The 16,249-nt window shown below is 34.1% G+C and overlaps 2 protein-coding genes across 13 annotated transcripts; one reads left to right on the forward strand and one right to left on the reverse strand.

Annotated features, from left to right (window-relative positions):
* Positions 1 to 331: 331 nt before the first annotated feature.
* LOC142549795 (KH domain-containing protein At4g18375-like) lies at positions 332 to 5,394 on the reverse strand. Of its 12 annotated transcripts, none has more exons than XR_012821254.1 (8): positions 5,240 to 5,394; positions 3,967 to 4,543; positions 3,174 to 3,602; positions 2,833 to 3,090; positions 2,202 to 2,459; positions 2,027 to 2,094; positions 1,624 to 1,961; positions 1,086 to 1,445 (listed from the first exon to the last, which is right to left on the reverse strand). XR_012821254.1 is itself a non-coding variant. In XM_075658952.1 (8 exons), exons 1-7 carry the CDS (start codon positions 5,245 to 5,247, stop codon positions 1,643 to 1,645), a joined length of 1,647 nt encoding a protein of 548 aa, XP_075515067.1. In that variant the 5' UTR covers positions 5,248 to 5,394; the 3' UTR covers positions 1,086 to 1,445; positions 1,624 to 1,642. The 12 variants fall into 12 exon arrangements, 11 of the variants coding, with proteins under 11 accessions (XP_075515075.1, XP_075515067.1, XP_075515072.1 ...); XM_075658952.1 differs by having other exon boundaries at positions 1,624 to 1,691; XM_075658957.1 differs by adding an exon at positions 4,670 to 4,801 and having other exon boundaries at positions 1,086 to 1,691.
* Positions 5,395 to 14,232: 8,838 nt separating this feature from the next.
* On the forward strand, positions 14,233 to 15,693 carry LOC142548288 (uncharacterized). Its single transcript, XM_075656602.1, has 3 exons — positions 14,233 to 14,855; positions 14,936 to 15,235; positions 15,382 to 15,693. Exons 1-3 carry the CDS (start codon positions 14,462 to 14,464, stop codon positions 15,561 to 15,563), a joined length of 876 nt encoding a protein of 291 aa, XP_075512717.1. The 5' UTR covers positions 14,233 to 14,461; the 3' UTR covers positions 15,564 to 15,693.
* The last annotated feature ends 556 nt before the right edge of the window (positions 15,694 to 16,249 follow it).

Below are 16,249 nucleotides of genomic sequence, written 5' to 3' on the forward strand. Positions count from 1 at the left end.
TTGATCGATATGATACAATAACACAGTCAAGCAATAACTACTATATAAACCAAAAATGGTAGCAAGTGTTTGAAAATTAAGCACAAACCATAACAAAGATGACCCTTCTATGCTTCTAATATATCACCTCTTAATTAGACATTTAATTTAATGTAATATCGGAAGTTACAGAAGTATCACCCGATAAATATAAAAGTGGCCGACCACTCACTCTCTCAGAGCTATCGAAAGAACACAATGACCCCGTAAACTCTAAGACAATACAAAACATGGGACATAACTGTTTGCTCAATACCTCGAGAAAAAGTAAATAAATAAATGTGTAAACCGCGATATGAGCATGGCCAAGCAACTTCAAGCACAATTGATATGAGAGCAAGTGTGTCGATCATCTCAGTTGCAAGCACTACGACGTCATCAATAACTATTTATCCCGCCACATTGTTCTTGCATTAACTGAATATCCACAACGGGGATATTTTGATTCACCGTGAATCTCATAAAAATGTACTAGGAAAACATCCTCAGCGTGGCAGCCTATATATGATGATGCTGGAAATATACAACCACCTTCGCACGAATATTATATGGACACGAATTGCATGTAATATACAAGATAAAATTACAAGGAGAATAAAATCATGCATGCATAAATCTACGGATTTAGGCATGAAGGAATGGTACCAAAACCATTTGGGTGGGGGTCGGGGTTGTTAACTACTTACCAGGCCTATGGTGGACACTAGAAGAGACAAAACTGTGATGGGCAAGACGCATGCCTGAAAATATTGTGTCAAGTTTACCTGCTGACATCACAACCGGTCTCTACAGTCCATTAAACCTAAAATGCAGATATATATGTTGAGTAATTAGAGACAGGTAACGATTTTGTTCATCGATAAGACTGAATGCTGGCAAGAGATCCTCAGCCAATCATAGTCTATTTCTTCTCAAACAAAATAGAATTGCCTTGAAGCCCAAACAAAATAGACAAAAGACTTCCCAAGAATAAACAACAATAATGGAGTCAAATGGCCAATAGATTAGTTTCAAATAGCAATACTCAATACGCTGGAGATGGAAGATGCAATCATATAAGCCAACACATCACATGAGAAATAAATAGTATCGACTCTACAGGAAACCAACAAGCATATATCACCCTACACATACAGCTGAGAAGAATGAAGTCGTCTGATACATCAGTAGGAAAACGTAAAACAGAGATTGGCAGCAGGTTCTTGGGAGCAATACAGATTAAGCTTGGTGATGTATGGTGCCAAAACTTGACATTTTCAAGGGGTGAGTCTTCAGATATTGGTCCTCATTTACAAAACCATCAAGGTGGGCCATCAGTTAATCGAAACCCTCTATCAACTGGTCTTTGGGTTAAGGTGGGTGGCTTCTATAGGCAAGTGGCTGACTTCAGGCTTCAGATATCTCAGCTGTTATATCGTGAAGGGAAATTAAACAAAGGTAAAAGAATAGCATCAGTCAACTGGGTCAACGGTATGACAATCGAGGCAACTTGTCAAAATGCTTCAGTGCCGTGTTACTTCAATACAGATAAGCAGCAACAGAAGCAAGCGGAGACAAAAAATGAAAAGTGATATCATGGTCTACCTGTAATTACTACAAAGCTCTAGTAATCATAGGTTCTCCCACGTGAAACAGGACTACGTGCAGAAAACCTGGTTAAGGAATGGAAAATCAGGGATCGGGAACATATAGACGTTTCAATGACAGATAAGGCAGTTATGCATTTTAAGAAGATTGGAAAAAAGTCAATTTTCCTAATAACAATAAAAAAAGTCCCAGAGCCCACATCAATAAAGAAGAAACAATCAGGTTATTAGGTAGTCTAGCACAAACTCAAGGACATAAGAAATCCATCCCAGTAAATGCTTTTCCTCACAAAGTCTCAAGGAGAACACAATCAACGCTCTCAACTGGTTACACCTCTGATACAAAACCCAAAAGAGCAAAGACATTAAGTGAATAAAAAGAAGAATGCAACAAATCTTACCCAGAACCAACAGATCGCCCTGCGTAATAGCTTCCATATGCTCCATAAGCATTGCCGCCGCCGCCACTCTGCAGATGGTGGGAAAATGTGATCACAATGCAGAACAACAAAATAAATGGACAATGATGTATGCTCATGCTTTAGCTTTAGTTATGAGAGTATAAAAAAAATTTACCCGAGGACCACCATAACTATCCGCTGGTGCCAAGTCAGCAGTACGACCATATCCACCAGAATAAGAATACCCTCGCTCACGGTTCTTAGCATCCCTGTTTCCATATTTCAAGCTGTCCGAACCATCCGCTGATATGGGAAGATATGGGACAAAAGGCATAAATGCAGACATAGCACCCTCCTTTTCAAAAACATTAGCCCTCAAGCGTGAAATTACTTGTATAAAAGCATCCTTGGCGACATCAGGATCTCCAGAAATCTGCTAATAGTAAAGCACAACATCAGCTACATTCACTTATTTCTTTTATGGTCCTAGCCAATCCATGGATTGTGCTTCCTCTCCCTCATTTACATGGCTTATTTTTATTTCACACTAGTTCTGCTAAGGCTGAGGAGAGACCACAAACATTAAAAGTATACACCACATTACTATTCTCGTAATTACTCTAGCAGTTGAGATAATCTTAAGAAACTTAAAATTGAGCAATGCAATAGTGATCACACGCATTCCAAAGAAGATACCAGTTACTTAACAAGTATAAGGGTTACAAGCTGGCACCAGTTATGCTTGAACCAAGAAAAGTGCACTTAATGCTAATTAATAAAAACCACAACAATGCCTATCAGTTCACCTGCACCATTTCCTCATCTTCAGAAGCAACCTTAGGCAGGTTTTCTTTCGACAGTATGCGAATATTAGCCTTGGTCACTTTCCTCATCTCCGAAATTATGGACCCTCCTTTTCCAATGAGACAGCCAATTCGAGAAGTAGGAACAAGTAACCTGGTCATAAAAGAAACAAGGCCAGAGTCTCTTTCGACTTTTTCACTGCACCTAGGCTGCAAACGTAAAGCAGCATCCATTGCTGGGGAAAAAGTATCTTCAAAAATCTAAACCAACAAAACCCAAGAATTTGTGACAATATAAGCTAATATACCAAAACCTCGATCCAGATAATTAAACTATATGTTACCTCTTTTGTGGAGATAGATATCAAGCAATCATCTCCCTCAGCAGCAGAGCTATCAACTTTAACAGTTGCCCCAGAATCTTGCCTTACTTGATTGATTACCGTGCCACCCTTGCCAATGACACCCCCTATATTAGCAGTTGGACACACCAAGCGAATTGAGAATTCTCTTGAAGATGTTTCATTCCTAGGAGCTGAGTAAAGAGACTGAGGCCACTCGGACCTTTCACCCTTGTATCCCCCATAGAGCCCAACAAGTGGAGTTAATCCCATGATTGGAGCACCAGCACCAGAACCCAAAACTGAACCACCAGAAGAATACCCAGTACGAGCAGAAGAAGAAAGCAAATGCTGAGATCGAGATGGATTGTCATGCAGGTGAGATGCAATCTCATACAGAGCTTTCTTCACCACAGAAGCATTGCCTGATATCTAGAGTAGCAAGAAGAGAGGAAGGGTCATTGGACTAAAACATGGTTTGAGTTGAATCACAGACATTTTTCATGAACAAAAAGGAATGACAATGAATAGTGCACTAGAACCAAAAACACAATCACAACTGAGAACATCGTCGATCTAAAATCTAACAATTACCATTGCAAACCAGAATAAGAAACAGGGCGCTAAAAAAGACAAACTGAAATACATCACCTAAATCGTCCTAAGGTAACATTAGTAATCTTGCTAGAATATGAAAAGTGCTACAGCCACGTGGCTCTGAACTATAAATAATAATTAACCAAGATATAAACAAAAGAATACGTGGCTTTGCATGGGCATCCGCATTCCACAGTACCTGGACAAGTTCGTCTGAACGCAATGCACATGCTGGCAAATGATCATCCTTTACAATACGAATCTGTGCCCCAGTTTCACTGCGAATGCTTTGAACTATCTGTCCACCCTTCCCAATTATGCAACCAATCTGATCAGAAGGTACCAAAAGTCGAACTGTAACTTGTGGGTACTCTTCTGAGTCCTCAACCATCGCATCCTCTGCAATGATCCTATCATGTACCCTAAAAAGGGCATCTTGAGCAGGACAAAGATGACTATCGAATCCGTCAGAATCACCACTCTCCTTGCTACCACTGTATATGGTAATGACACGTTCCTCGCATCCTGCAACGGACTCACCAATTTGGATCTTCGATTTAGTGTCAATTCTTAATTGTTTAACAATTTCTCCTCCCCTTCCAATAATACTTCCAATTTTCTTCCCTGGGCACAAATAGCGATACACAGTGTCATCAGGACCAATATGAAAGGGATCTTTATCCATTCCAGATTTTCTTCTTTTATTCCCGTCAATTTCGGCAAAATCAGACTGGGAATGGGGTCGTTTGCCATAGTTATTCCTCTGACCGGTCATCCTGATATTAGATATTGATGACATTCAAATAAGCACATGATTAACAGACAAGAAAAATACAACATTAAAGCATTGAAAAGGTTGCTAACATATCTATATAAGGGTGCCCGTGATCACATAATCTTACTCAATCGCAATCCATGGCCAAAGAACACCTAATGAAACGTCCTCAAAATCCCATATGGCATCGACAAGCAGCAGCCGCTATCAAGATCACAACTTTTCACCAGCCTAGAAAAGTCATTAATCTCTATTATCACTGAGAAAGTAAGTAGAGTATTGGGTAGTAACATAGCAAAGGCTCCCGGTCTTGCTGTATTTCGGGAAGAGAAAAAACAAAGAAAACCAGGCGCACAGTCCTAGAAACTAGAATTTATAGATTGATTAAAAAAGTCAACACTTTTTTCTCTTAACTGAAAACAAACTTGCATTGCCCAAATTCCGTAGAGTCCAAAACTAGGAATCGACTCAACAACCTCTAATGGCCGTACCCAAAACTCATAGCCGTTTACCCACAATAATAACAAAGAAGAATAATTAGAGAAGACGTCTAAGTGTGAGCGTAGCAGAAAGATAACAACTCGAGAATTATATGGTGAAAAGATCTAAGAATCACAGGATTACGTGAATGAAATATAAGCCGCAATAACAGCGAAGAACCAATGTACACATAAATTGAAAGGATTGCCCATTATACCTGTGCATCACACCAGAATTCTGGCGAGAGAGAGGGGGGTTCTCGGAAATGCGACAGCAAATTCAGCAATGGTGGAAGAAAGTACCTAGGGTTTTTGACCAGACCGGACGGTAACGTGATGTACCAGCTGCATATGTCATAGATAATAATTTCATTAAAAAAAAAACACAACTGGATAATTGTATATCATCTTATACTATATAATTATACTAATATATTTTTCACTATTATAATATGATCATTATTTAAAATTTTAAAATCAAATTTAGTTTTTTATATTTTTATAATATTATTATTTTAAAATATAAATTAAATTAATTATAAAAACAAATATGTGCCCCCGAAATTATCTTTACATAATATAAATATTATACTTTTTAATTTCAATATTTCAAATTGCAATTTGTTCTCGAGATAATTTTTAAATTATGGTGTACCTCATATAAATACATTCAATTCAAAGTACATCAGTTACTATTATTAAGCATGGACATAATCTAGACAAAATAATTGGCATCATGTCTATTTTTGTTTTTCTTTATAAAAAAATATTTATCGTCTAAAAGTTCAGTTTAAATACCTGTTTTTGCTTAAGCTTTTTAATATTCCAAAAATGTCCTCTTTTTTTTTTGTTTTCTTAAACTTTGATTTATTTTTTTGCTTTTAACTTTTAGTTTTTTTTGTTGTTTTCTCCCGTGTATATTTGATTTAATTTGTAAAATATTATATATATTATATTACGTACTATATATAATATAAATAAATAAAAATGGGACTGGGCCACTTTGGACAAAAATGGGACTGGGCCACTCTGGACGTCTCAACTTTCAATTGGTTGAAGGATTGCAGTAGCTAGCCTTACGTACTCAATCAGACCATACATATTATTGAAATAAATATAGAATAAACGGGAAATTAATCGGATGTGACTTTGATTATCTGTCATTGAATGAGAAAATGAAATTTTGATTATCAATTTTCAAATTTAATTATGTATTTTTTGATAATTTTAATTATATTTCATTAGCAACGTTGATATACTACTATACACATTAACGATACATCGAAAATTATGACTAAAATTTTAATAAAAACAAAAATAATTGACTAACATTAAAATTTAACAACACAAAAACTTGAAATATCAAAGAAATGAACTTATAAGACCAAAAAATACGATTTTCCTTACAAATTTACAAAGTATTTAATATTAATGACAATAGACGTAGATTTTCTATTCCCTTTTTTTCTCTCTAACAATGATTAAGTAAATTCATTATTTTATCTATCTATCTATCTATCTATCTATCTATCTCAAAATAAAAATAATATAAAACCAAAACTAAAAAATATATAAAATTTTACAACAATATATTTATATTTTATATACAACTTTAATATGAATAAAATAAATTTTATTTTTAAATTTATTAAATATATATTATATATGCAAGTATCGCGTGATAAAAGATCTTAGTATTAGTATATAGTTGCAAATAAAAATATTGTATAAACCACAGTCTCGCGATAATCACCGCACCAATACATACACGAATCCCTCTACTTTCGATAGAATAGAGTAGAAACCACGTTAATTTGCAGAAATCATATTTAATTAAAAACAAAAATCTGAAAGAAAATTTCGAAATTAAATTATTAAATAATTAATTAAACGCGCAGTTTCCGTAGTTTAATCCAATGCTTGCCCAACTTGCAACTTTGTCTAGCTATGAGCACTAAAGTGAAATTAGCTTGAACCTTAGAAGTTAAAATAATGTATTGTTTGGGATAATGGAGCACCTTGGGCTAATGAAAAATACTGTTATAACAACAGAGTTAACGTAAGAGAAAAGTATTATGGGATTAGAATAATTTATTCGTGAAGGTCAAATTAATGTAATCATGATTAATAAAATTATTTAAATATATATATATATATACACACATATGTAAAATTAGGCAAAAATTTGCATGAGACGGTCTCACGGATCGTATTTTGTGAGATTAATATCTTATTTGAGTTATAAATGAAAATATATTATTTTTTATGCTAAGAGTATTTCTTTTTATTGTGAATATCGATAGAGCTGATCCGTTTCACAGATAAAGATTCGTGAGACCGTCGCACAAAAGACCTACTCGTGTAATTAATAACCATAATTACAGATTAGATTATATTTGATTAACTAATTAGTTGACAAACGACTATGTGTGCAAGAAATTAGATAACTGATATCTTTTGCCAGTTTTATCAGATATTTATTTATTTTAAATAATAATAATATATTTTATTAATTATATATTTAAAATCATTAAGATTCTTTATAATTAAATCATTTTCCGTTTAGACAATTACTTATAAAATGTTTTTCTTAAAATATTTTTTTCAAAATTTTTTAAAAATCGTTTTAAGAATATGTACGTGTTTGAACAACTATTCCTGAAACACACATTAATAATTTTTTTCCATTTATAAAACAATAAAAATATTTTTAAAATAGCAGTAGTGTTTAATTCAAGGAAGATACTATACATTTTTTTCGATAATTTGTGGAAGTTAAGTTTTAATTATGTAAATTTTTTTAGTTGGCTTTTAGTCATATTTTATCGATATATTTACATAGTACCGAGAAAATCAATAATTTTTCGATATCATATCAAAATTCTGAACGTAAAGTCTGTCAATGAAAATTATCGAAAAAAAATTAGATGATTAAAACCGATTTTAACCAGTCAGACCAGAGAAATAAAAAAACAACTTATAGGTCTATAATGTTGAAAATAATATATTTGAATGTTGAAAAAGTAATAGTTGAATATTTGAATGTTGAAAATAAGAGTCGTAAAAATTATAAATTTGTGTGTGATGATGTAGGTAATGATGTATTTTATTTTTGGATTATTTGTAAAGAAATTCTATAAATAGGCTCACCATTTGTGAAGAAATTCATAATTGAGTAGAGAGAAAAATATTATAAAGTGTGTAGTTTGGTAAATTTTGAGAGTTTGAGATTTTTAATTTTTACCATAAATTTTTACTTTTCACAACACGTTATCAGCACAAAGCTCTAAAAGTCCTCTATACTTTTCCAATCTTCAAACAGAAGAAAAAGATAACAAAAGTAATAATATTTATTTTACTGTTATTTATTTATTGTGTATATATTTAATATATAATATAATGTTATTATTAAAAATAATAAAAATAAATTTTTCAAAAACTTGTTATAAATCCTAGGAGGGTGTTAAGACGACATCCCACACTCCCGGTAAGGAATACGACAAGTATAAAAGCCTATAAGGTTTTTAAACAAAATAACTTATGACACATCATTATAATAATGTGATATGATTTACATAATTATTTAAACATGACTAATATTATATACAACATATTATTACCATAAAATTATACAAATACATACATTTATTTTTTTTTACACCAACGGTCATAAACGGTAACAAAACGGCTGGTTTTTGCCCTATAAATATGATATCACAAACTCTTTCAATCACTCCAACTTTCTCATATTCTCTAAAAATTATTCTTCATCAAATTTTTCGAAGAAAAAAGAAGATGACTTTCTCAAGGTTATTTTTAATTATTTTGGTTATCATACTCACGAGTCTTTTATTTATCGGAAAATATCCTCCTCGTGTGTTTTCTTTATTTTTACAAATGCTTGTACTTGTTGTTTATCCATTACTTTGTATTGCAATATTCATTAACTAATAAAATGCATCGTAATTTTTTTAGAATCACCATGTCAAATTTGACAAAGCTCGAATTTGTTGCGCTCGACATCACGGGAAAAAATTATATGCCATGGACTCTCGATGTAGAAATGCATCTTGAGTCATTGGGTCTAAGCGAGACCATTAAAGAAAATGGTATATCTTCATCACAAGAAAAAGCAAAAGCTATAATATTTTTGCGTCAACATCTCGATGAAGGTTTAAAATGTGAATATCTCATCGAAAAAGATCCCATGGCTCTGTGGAAAAGATTGAAAGAAAGATTTGAACATATAAGGGAAGTTATACTTCCGACCGCCCGTGATGAATGGAATATGTTAAGATTCCAAGATTTTAAGAAAGTCAGTGATTATAATTCAGCGATGTATCGAATAATTTCGCAGCTAAAATTTTGTGGACATGAGGTTACAGAATCGGAAATGCTTGAAAAAACATTTTCCACGTTCCACGCATCAAATATAACTTTATAGCAACAATATAGAGTGCGTCGATTTGCGAGATATTCTGAACTCATCGCCTGTCTTCTTGTGGCGGAAAAGAACAACGAGCTGCTAATGAGAAATCATCAGTCCCGACCCACTGGATCAACAGCATTTCCAGAAGTAAATGCTGTAAGTAAAAATGAATTTAAACCTGGAAACCAGAATCAAATTCAAAGACAAGGTTTTGGTCGAGGTCGAGGTCGTGGACGTGGAATTGGTCGTGGTCGTGGTCGAGGCCGTGGTTTTGAAAACAATAGAGATAGTTATTTTTATAACTCATCTCAAAAGGGCGTCACGAACCACCCACAGAAAAGGCATCATGAGAACATGAGTGTTAATGAAAATCACTCGAAAAGATTTGAAAGTTCTTGTTTCAGATGCGGCACTCCAGGACATTGGTCTCGTATTTGTCGAGCCCCTGAGCACCTTTGCAAGCTCTATAAAGAATCGATAAAGGGGAAAGAAAAAGAGACCAACTTCACTGAACGCAGTGACCGTTTGAGTGATTCAACTCATTTTGATGCTGCTGATTTTATGAATGATTTCTCTGGAAATGATCAATATGTTGGTGGGATAGAAATGAACAATATTGATGCTACTGATTTTCTCAATGATTTCTCTGAGAATGAACAATATAATGGTAGAATATAAATGTACAATAATTTATTTTTCATGTATTTATATAATAATATTTTATTGTACAATTATGATATGTGTTATATTTACATATGCATTGTCAGTAATCTTATTTCATTGCATATTTTTTTTGAAGTTCAAATATGGAAAATGCTATGAGCAAAGGTGAAGTTTGCATACCCGATAGTGGTACAACGCACACTATCCTCCGAGATAAAAGATATTCTTGGAACTAAAACCAACAAAAACAACGGTGAATACAATATCAGGTCCTGTAGACTTGATTGAAGGATGTGGTAAAGCACAATTTTTGTTACCTAATGGTACAAAATTTTTGATCAATGATGCTTTATATTCACCACAATCGAAAAGAAATTTGTTGATTTTTATTAAAGTATATTCCCATGGGTATGATACTCAAACAATGAATGAAGGGAATGAGAAATATATGTGTCTTATCACATATAAATCAGGAAAGAAATATGTGATTGAAAAACTACCAATGCTCCCTACTGGATTGCATTATACACATATAAGTCCCATTGAATCAAACATGGTAGTAGATAATTCTTCAATATTAACCAATTGGCATGATCGATTAGGACATCCTGGTTCAACAATGATGCGAAGAATTATAGAAAATACACATGGTCATCCACTGAAAGACCAGAAGATCTTTCAGAATAATAAGTTTCAATGTAAAGCATGTTCTCTTGGAAAACTTATTATAAGACCATCACCAGCCAAAATCCAAACTGAATCACCAATGTTTCTTGAACGTATTCATGGTGATATTTGTGGACCAATACATCCACCATGTGGACCCATTCAGATACTTTATGATATTAATTGATGCCTCCAGCAGATGGTCACATGTATGTTTATTGTCAACTCGAAATGTTGCATTTGCAAGATTACTTGCTCAAATAATAAAATTGAGGAATCAATTTCCCGATTATACAATCAAGAAAATTAGACTTGATAATGCTGGTGAATTTACTTCCCAAACTTTCAATGATTATTGTATGTCTATGGGAATCATTGTTGAGCATCATGTTGCTCATGTACATACACAAAATGGATTGACTGAATCATTGATTAAACGTCTGCAAATGATTGCTAGACCAATGATTATAAAAACAAAGCTCCATATTTCTATATGGGGACATGCAATTTTACATGCTGCTTCATTAATTCGCATCAGACCAAGTGCATATCATAAATACTCCCCATTGCAGCTTGCATTTCGTAAAGAACCAGACATTTCTCATCTGAGAATTTTTGGATGTATGGTGTATGTGCCTATTGCACCACCGCAACGAAAGAAAATGGGACCTCAAAGAAAGGTTGGAATTTATATCGGTTATGATAGTCCATCAATCATTCGATATCTTGAACCTCAGACATGCGACGTGTTCACAGCACGTTTTGCTGATTGTCATTTTAATGAGGAAATCTTCCCAATGTTAGGGGGAGAACAAAAACATACCGAAAAGAAAATTACATGGTATGTATCATCATTGTTACATCTGGATCCAAGAACAAAACAATGTGAAAAAGATGTACATCAAATTGTGCACTTGCAAAGAATAGCAAATCAAATACCAGACGCATTTGCAGACACAAAAGAGGTAACTAAATCATATATACATGCTGCAAATGCCCCTGCTCGAATTGAAATTCCAAATAAACAAATTGAAGATACTCATGATATCATTAAACGCCTGAAGCGTGGAAGGCCAGTCGGTTCCAAGGATAAAAATCCTCGAAAAGGAAAATTCATAGAGAAACACGATGATCACAAAATAAATAATGATGTTCCTGAAGAAACACATGATGATCACAAAATAGAGAATGATGTTCCTGAAGAAACACAAGATGATGAAAATGTTCTGTCAGAACCACAAACTGACGAGAATCATGAAATCTCTATCAATTATATTAATACTTGGAAAAATATGGAACCGAAAAGATATAGAAGAAATTGATGATATATTTTCTTATAATGTGGCAATCGACATCATAAATGCTAATGAAGATCATGAACCAAAATCTTTTGGTGAATGTAAAAATCGGCGGGATTGGATAAAATGGAAAGAAGCCATCCAGATTGAATTGGATTCGCTAAATAAATGTAATGTTTTTGGACCTATAGTCCTTACACCTGAAGGTGTAAAACCTGTTGGATATAAATGGGTTTTTATTAGAAAGCGAAATGAGAAAAATGAAATAGTAAGATATAAAGCTCGATTTGTTGCACAAGGATTTTCTCAAAGGCCTGGAATTGATTATGAAGAAACGTATTCTCCCGTGATGGATGCAATTACGTTTTGGTATTTGATTAGTTTAAAGCAATCTGGTCGAATGTGGTATAATCGACTAAGTGATCACTTGATGAAAAAGGGATATGTAAATAATTCAATATGCCCTTGTATTTTCATTAAGAAAACAACATCCGGATGCGTAATTATTGCTGTATATGTTGATGATTTAAACATCATTGGAACGAATAAAAAAATTCAAGAAGTTGTGTCATACTTGAAGGAAGAATTTGAAATGAAGGATCTTGGAAAAACCAAGTATTGTCTGGGTTTACAAATTGAACAAAAAGAATGTGGAATGTTTGTTCACCAGACAAATTATACAGAAAAGATCCTTAAACGTTTTAATATGGATAAATCAAATCCTTTAAGTACTCCAATGATGGTTAGATCATTAAACATAGAAAAGGATCTATTCCGTCCATGTGAAGATGATGAAGATATTCTTGGTCCAGAAGTACCATATCTAAGTGCTATCGGTGCCCTTATGTATCTTACAAATTGTACAAGGCCTGATATATCTTTTGCCGTAAATTTGTTGGCAAGATTTAGCACATATCCAACAAATAGACACTGGAATGGAATAAAACATATATTCCATTATCTACGAGGAACGACAGACTTGGGACTTTTGTATTCAAAAAATGCTAATCCAAGTATAATTGGTTATGCCGATGCTGGATACTTATCTGATCCACACAAGGCGCATTCCCAAACTGGATATGTATTTACTCATGGAGGCACTGCAATTTCTTGGCGTTCACAGAAACAAACGCTCGTAACAACTTCATCAAATCATGCCGAGATTATTTCACTATATGAAGCAAGCCGTGAATGTGTGTGGTTAAAATCAATGACCCAACATATCCAAATCTCATGCGGATTATCATTCGACGAGAAGCCTGTGATATTATATGAAGATAATGTTGCATGTGTTGCTCAAATGAAAGAGGGATACATAAAAAGCGACAGAACTAAACATATTCCTCCTAAGTTCTTCGCATTCACCAAAGAACTAGAGAAGAATAAATGTATTGATGTTCGTCACATTCAATCAAGTGAAAACTCATCAGATCTCTTCACAAAGGCACTTCCTACGTCAATATTCAGAAAACACATATATAATATTGGGACGCGCAATCTACGAAATTTGTGAAGAATTGTTCGTGTCAACATGAGGGGGAGTTTACGTGACTGCACTCTTTTTCCCTTACTATGGTTTTTATCCCAATGGGTTTTTCCTAGTAAGGTTTTTAACGAGGCAGTATAAAAACACGTAATGAAGACATCATCGTATCATGATCATCATCACAAGGGGGAGTGTTGAAAATAATATATTTGAATGTTGAAAAAGTAATATTTGAATATTTGAATGTTGAAAATAAGAGTTGTAAAAATTAGAAATTTGTGTGTGATGATGGAGGTAATGATGTATTTTATTTTTGGATTATTTGTAAAGAAATTCTATAAATAGGCTCACCATTTGTGAAGAAATTCACAATTGAGTAGAAAGAAAAATATTATAAAGTGTGTAGTTTGGTAAATTTTGAAAGTTTGAGATTTTTACTTTTTACCATAAATTTTTACTTTTCAGAACATATAATATATATTTATATTTATTCCAAACCAATAATGGCCGCTTGAAAATTAGTGCTGAAAACCTCAAAAGGGGGAAAATAATGTTTTGCTACAAAGAGTTCCATTCCATTGTTTACGTGAAATCCAAAAATGTAAGAAGACTGCACCCATATTTGGTGCACAGAGCATTAATGGAGTCCTTATAAAGTCAAAGTAGGGGTCATACCTACTGCCCACTGGGTAGAGCCAGGCAGGCGGCAGGCCCTTCATGTCCCTCCGCAGATGGAGCTCAGTAATTCGTGTGGATTTCCGTGAATAAATCTCCGTCTCTTTCTCAAATTATTCCAACCTTCTTTGTTTTCTTCATTCTCTGTTAAATAAGCCGTTTTTTCTTGCCTTTTTTTGCTCTGCGCTTTTTCGTTTCTGCTGTGTGTGTATAAGTAATCTCCATGTCGCGGCAACACGACCAAGAAGATGGTGGCTCCGGCGCCATCAACCACCGTCGTGAATTGGGTTTCCCTGTCGTCTATGCTTTTAAGGCTTCTCATGAGCAAGTTAAGGACTTGCGAAGGAGACGTGGACGCGGTTCGAAGGGAGGGGGAGGAATGTTTGATGATGCTGCAATGGAAGCTTGCGGCGAGAAATTTAATAACAATGGCTTCATCAACTTCATTGACGGAGAAAACCCAGATGAAAACTGCAAAAGTTTTAGAAATAAGCAGTCGAAATTATGTTCTAGAGGGCACTGGAAACCTTCAGAAGACAACAAACTGAGAGAACTTGTAGCCGTGTACGGTCCGAAGAACTGGAACGTCATAGCTGGAAATCTAACAGGAAGATCAAGTAATGGTCTTTAATCACATATCTTCAAAACAATGTTAGTTACTTGTTCTTTCAGTAATCTTTTACTTGATTTTTCGAAGGCAAAAGCTGCAGATTGAGATGGCATAATCAGCTGGACCCGAAGATCGACAAAGGAGCTTTCGGTGAAGAAGAGGAGGGAAGATTAATGGCGGCTCAAACACAATATGGCAACAAATGGTCGCTGATTTCCAGGCTTTTTCCAGGTAGAACAGATAATGCAGTGAAGAATCACTGGCACGTTGTGATGGCCAGGAGATACAGGGAACTATCAAATTCATGGATGAAACTTGGAAAATGGAGTTCTCAGTCTGCAAATTATTACACAAGATTTAACACGGATGAAAATTATGCAACTTCTGGTTTGCATCTTTCCACCTTTTCTCCTCTTTTCACTCAATAAATTACATGATGCATACCTCTTTAGAATACCAATCTTCTATAATATGATACTTATATATCAAACTGAAGCATTAAATGAATATTGTTTGGATCATTAAATTTGCAGGTTGGGAGAAGAGGGGACGACGTATGAAAAGGGAAATATTGTTGCAGGATTCAACAATGAACAACAAATTGTCAACGTCTGAGATATCATTTGCTGGACCGTCATCGACTGGAGAGAGCCATTGTGATCAGAACAGTGCGACAATTCCTGTTTTCATAGATTTTCTTGGGGTCGGGGCCTAGTAATTATGAATCGATCAAAATCCCAATCAAATCAAAAATCAATTTCTTTTAGATGTCATCCAGATACGAGGTGTAGATTTGTTGCATTTTAAAGTTCACGTGGCCTTTGTAGTTATCTTCTGATTTGTATAGCAGTAGATTAAGTGGGAACGAGGGGAGAAAGGTCAAACTTTTTAAAGAAAATTCAAGTTTTTGAAAATTTTAAATTTCATGAATCCTCCTAAATTTATTAGAGCATTTCCTCTCTCCGAATCTTGAATTTACACATGCTTTACCACGAACCGGCAAAACATCAATGAGTAGGTTCTTTGTGAGATGGTCTCGCGAATATTTATATGTGAGACGAGTCAATCTACCGATATTCACAATAAAAAATAATACTCTTAGCATAAAAAATAATATTTTTTCATAAATGAACCAAATAAGATATTCGTCTAACAAAATGCGACCCGAAAGAAGTTTTTGTCAACATCAATTATACAACCAAATTAAGAAAGTGCTTTCTTTGACATTAATTAAGGTAATTCTAAAGTAGACTAAAAAGAAACAATAACAATACTAATAATAAGTAAATAAATATATGTGTGAAAGTGGAGACATGATGTTAACGGTAATATAGTAAAGAAAAAAAGAGTAATTTAATTTGTTTGGGTATGCCGGTTATACAGCATATGAAAAAAATTGCC

The sequence above is a fragment of the Primulina tabacum genome, chromosome 6 (assembly GCF_025594145.1).
Source record: "Primulina tabacum isolate GXHZ01 chromosome 6, ASM2559414v2, whole genome shotgun sequence".
NCBI classification, from domain to species: Eukaryota; Viridiplantae; Streptophyta; class Magnoliopsida; order Lamiales; family Gesneriaceae; genus Primulina; species Primulina tabacum.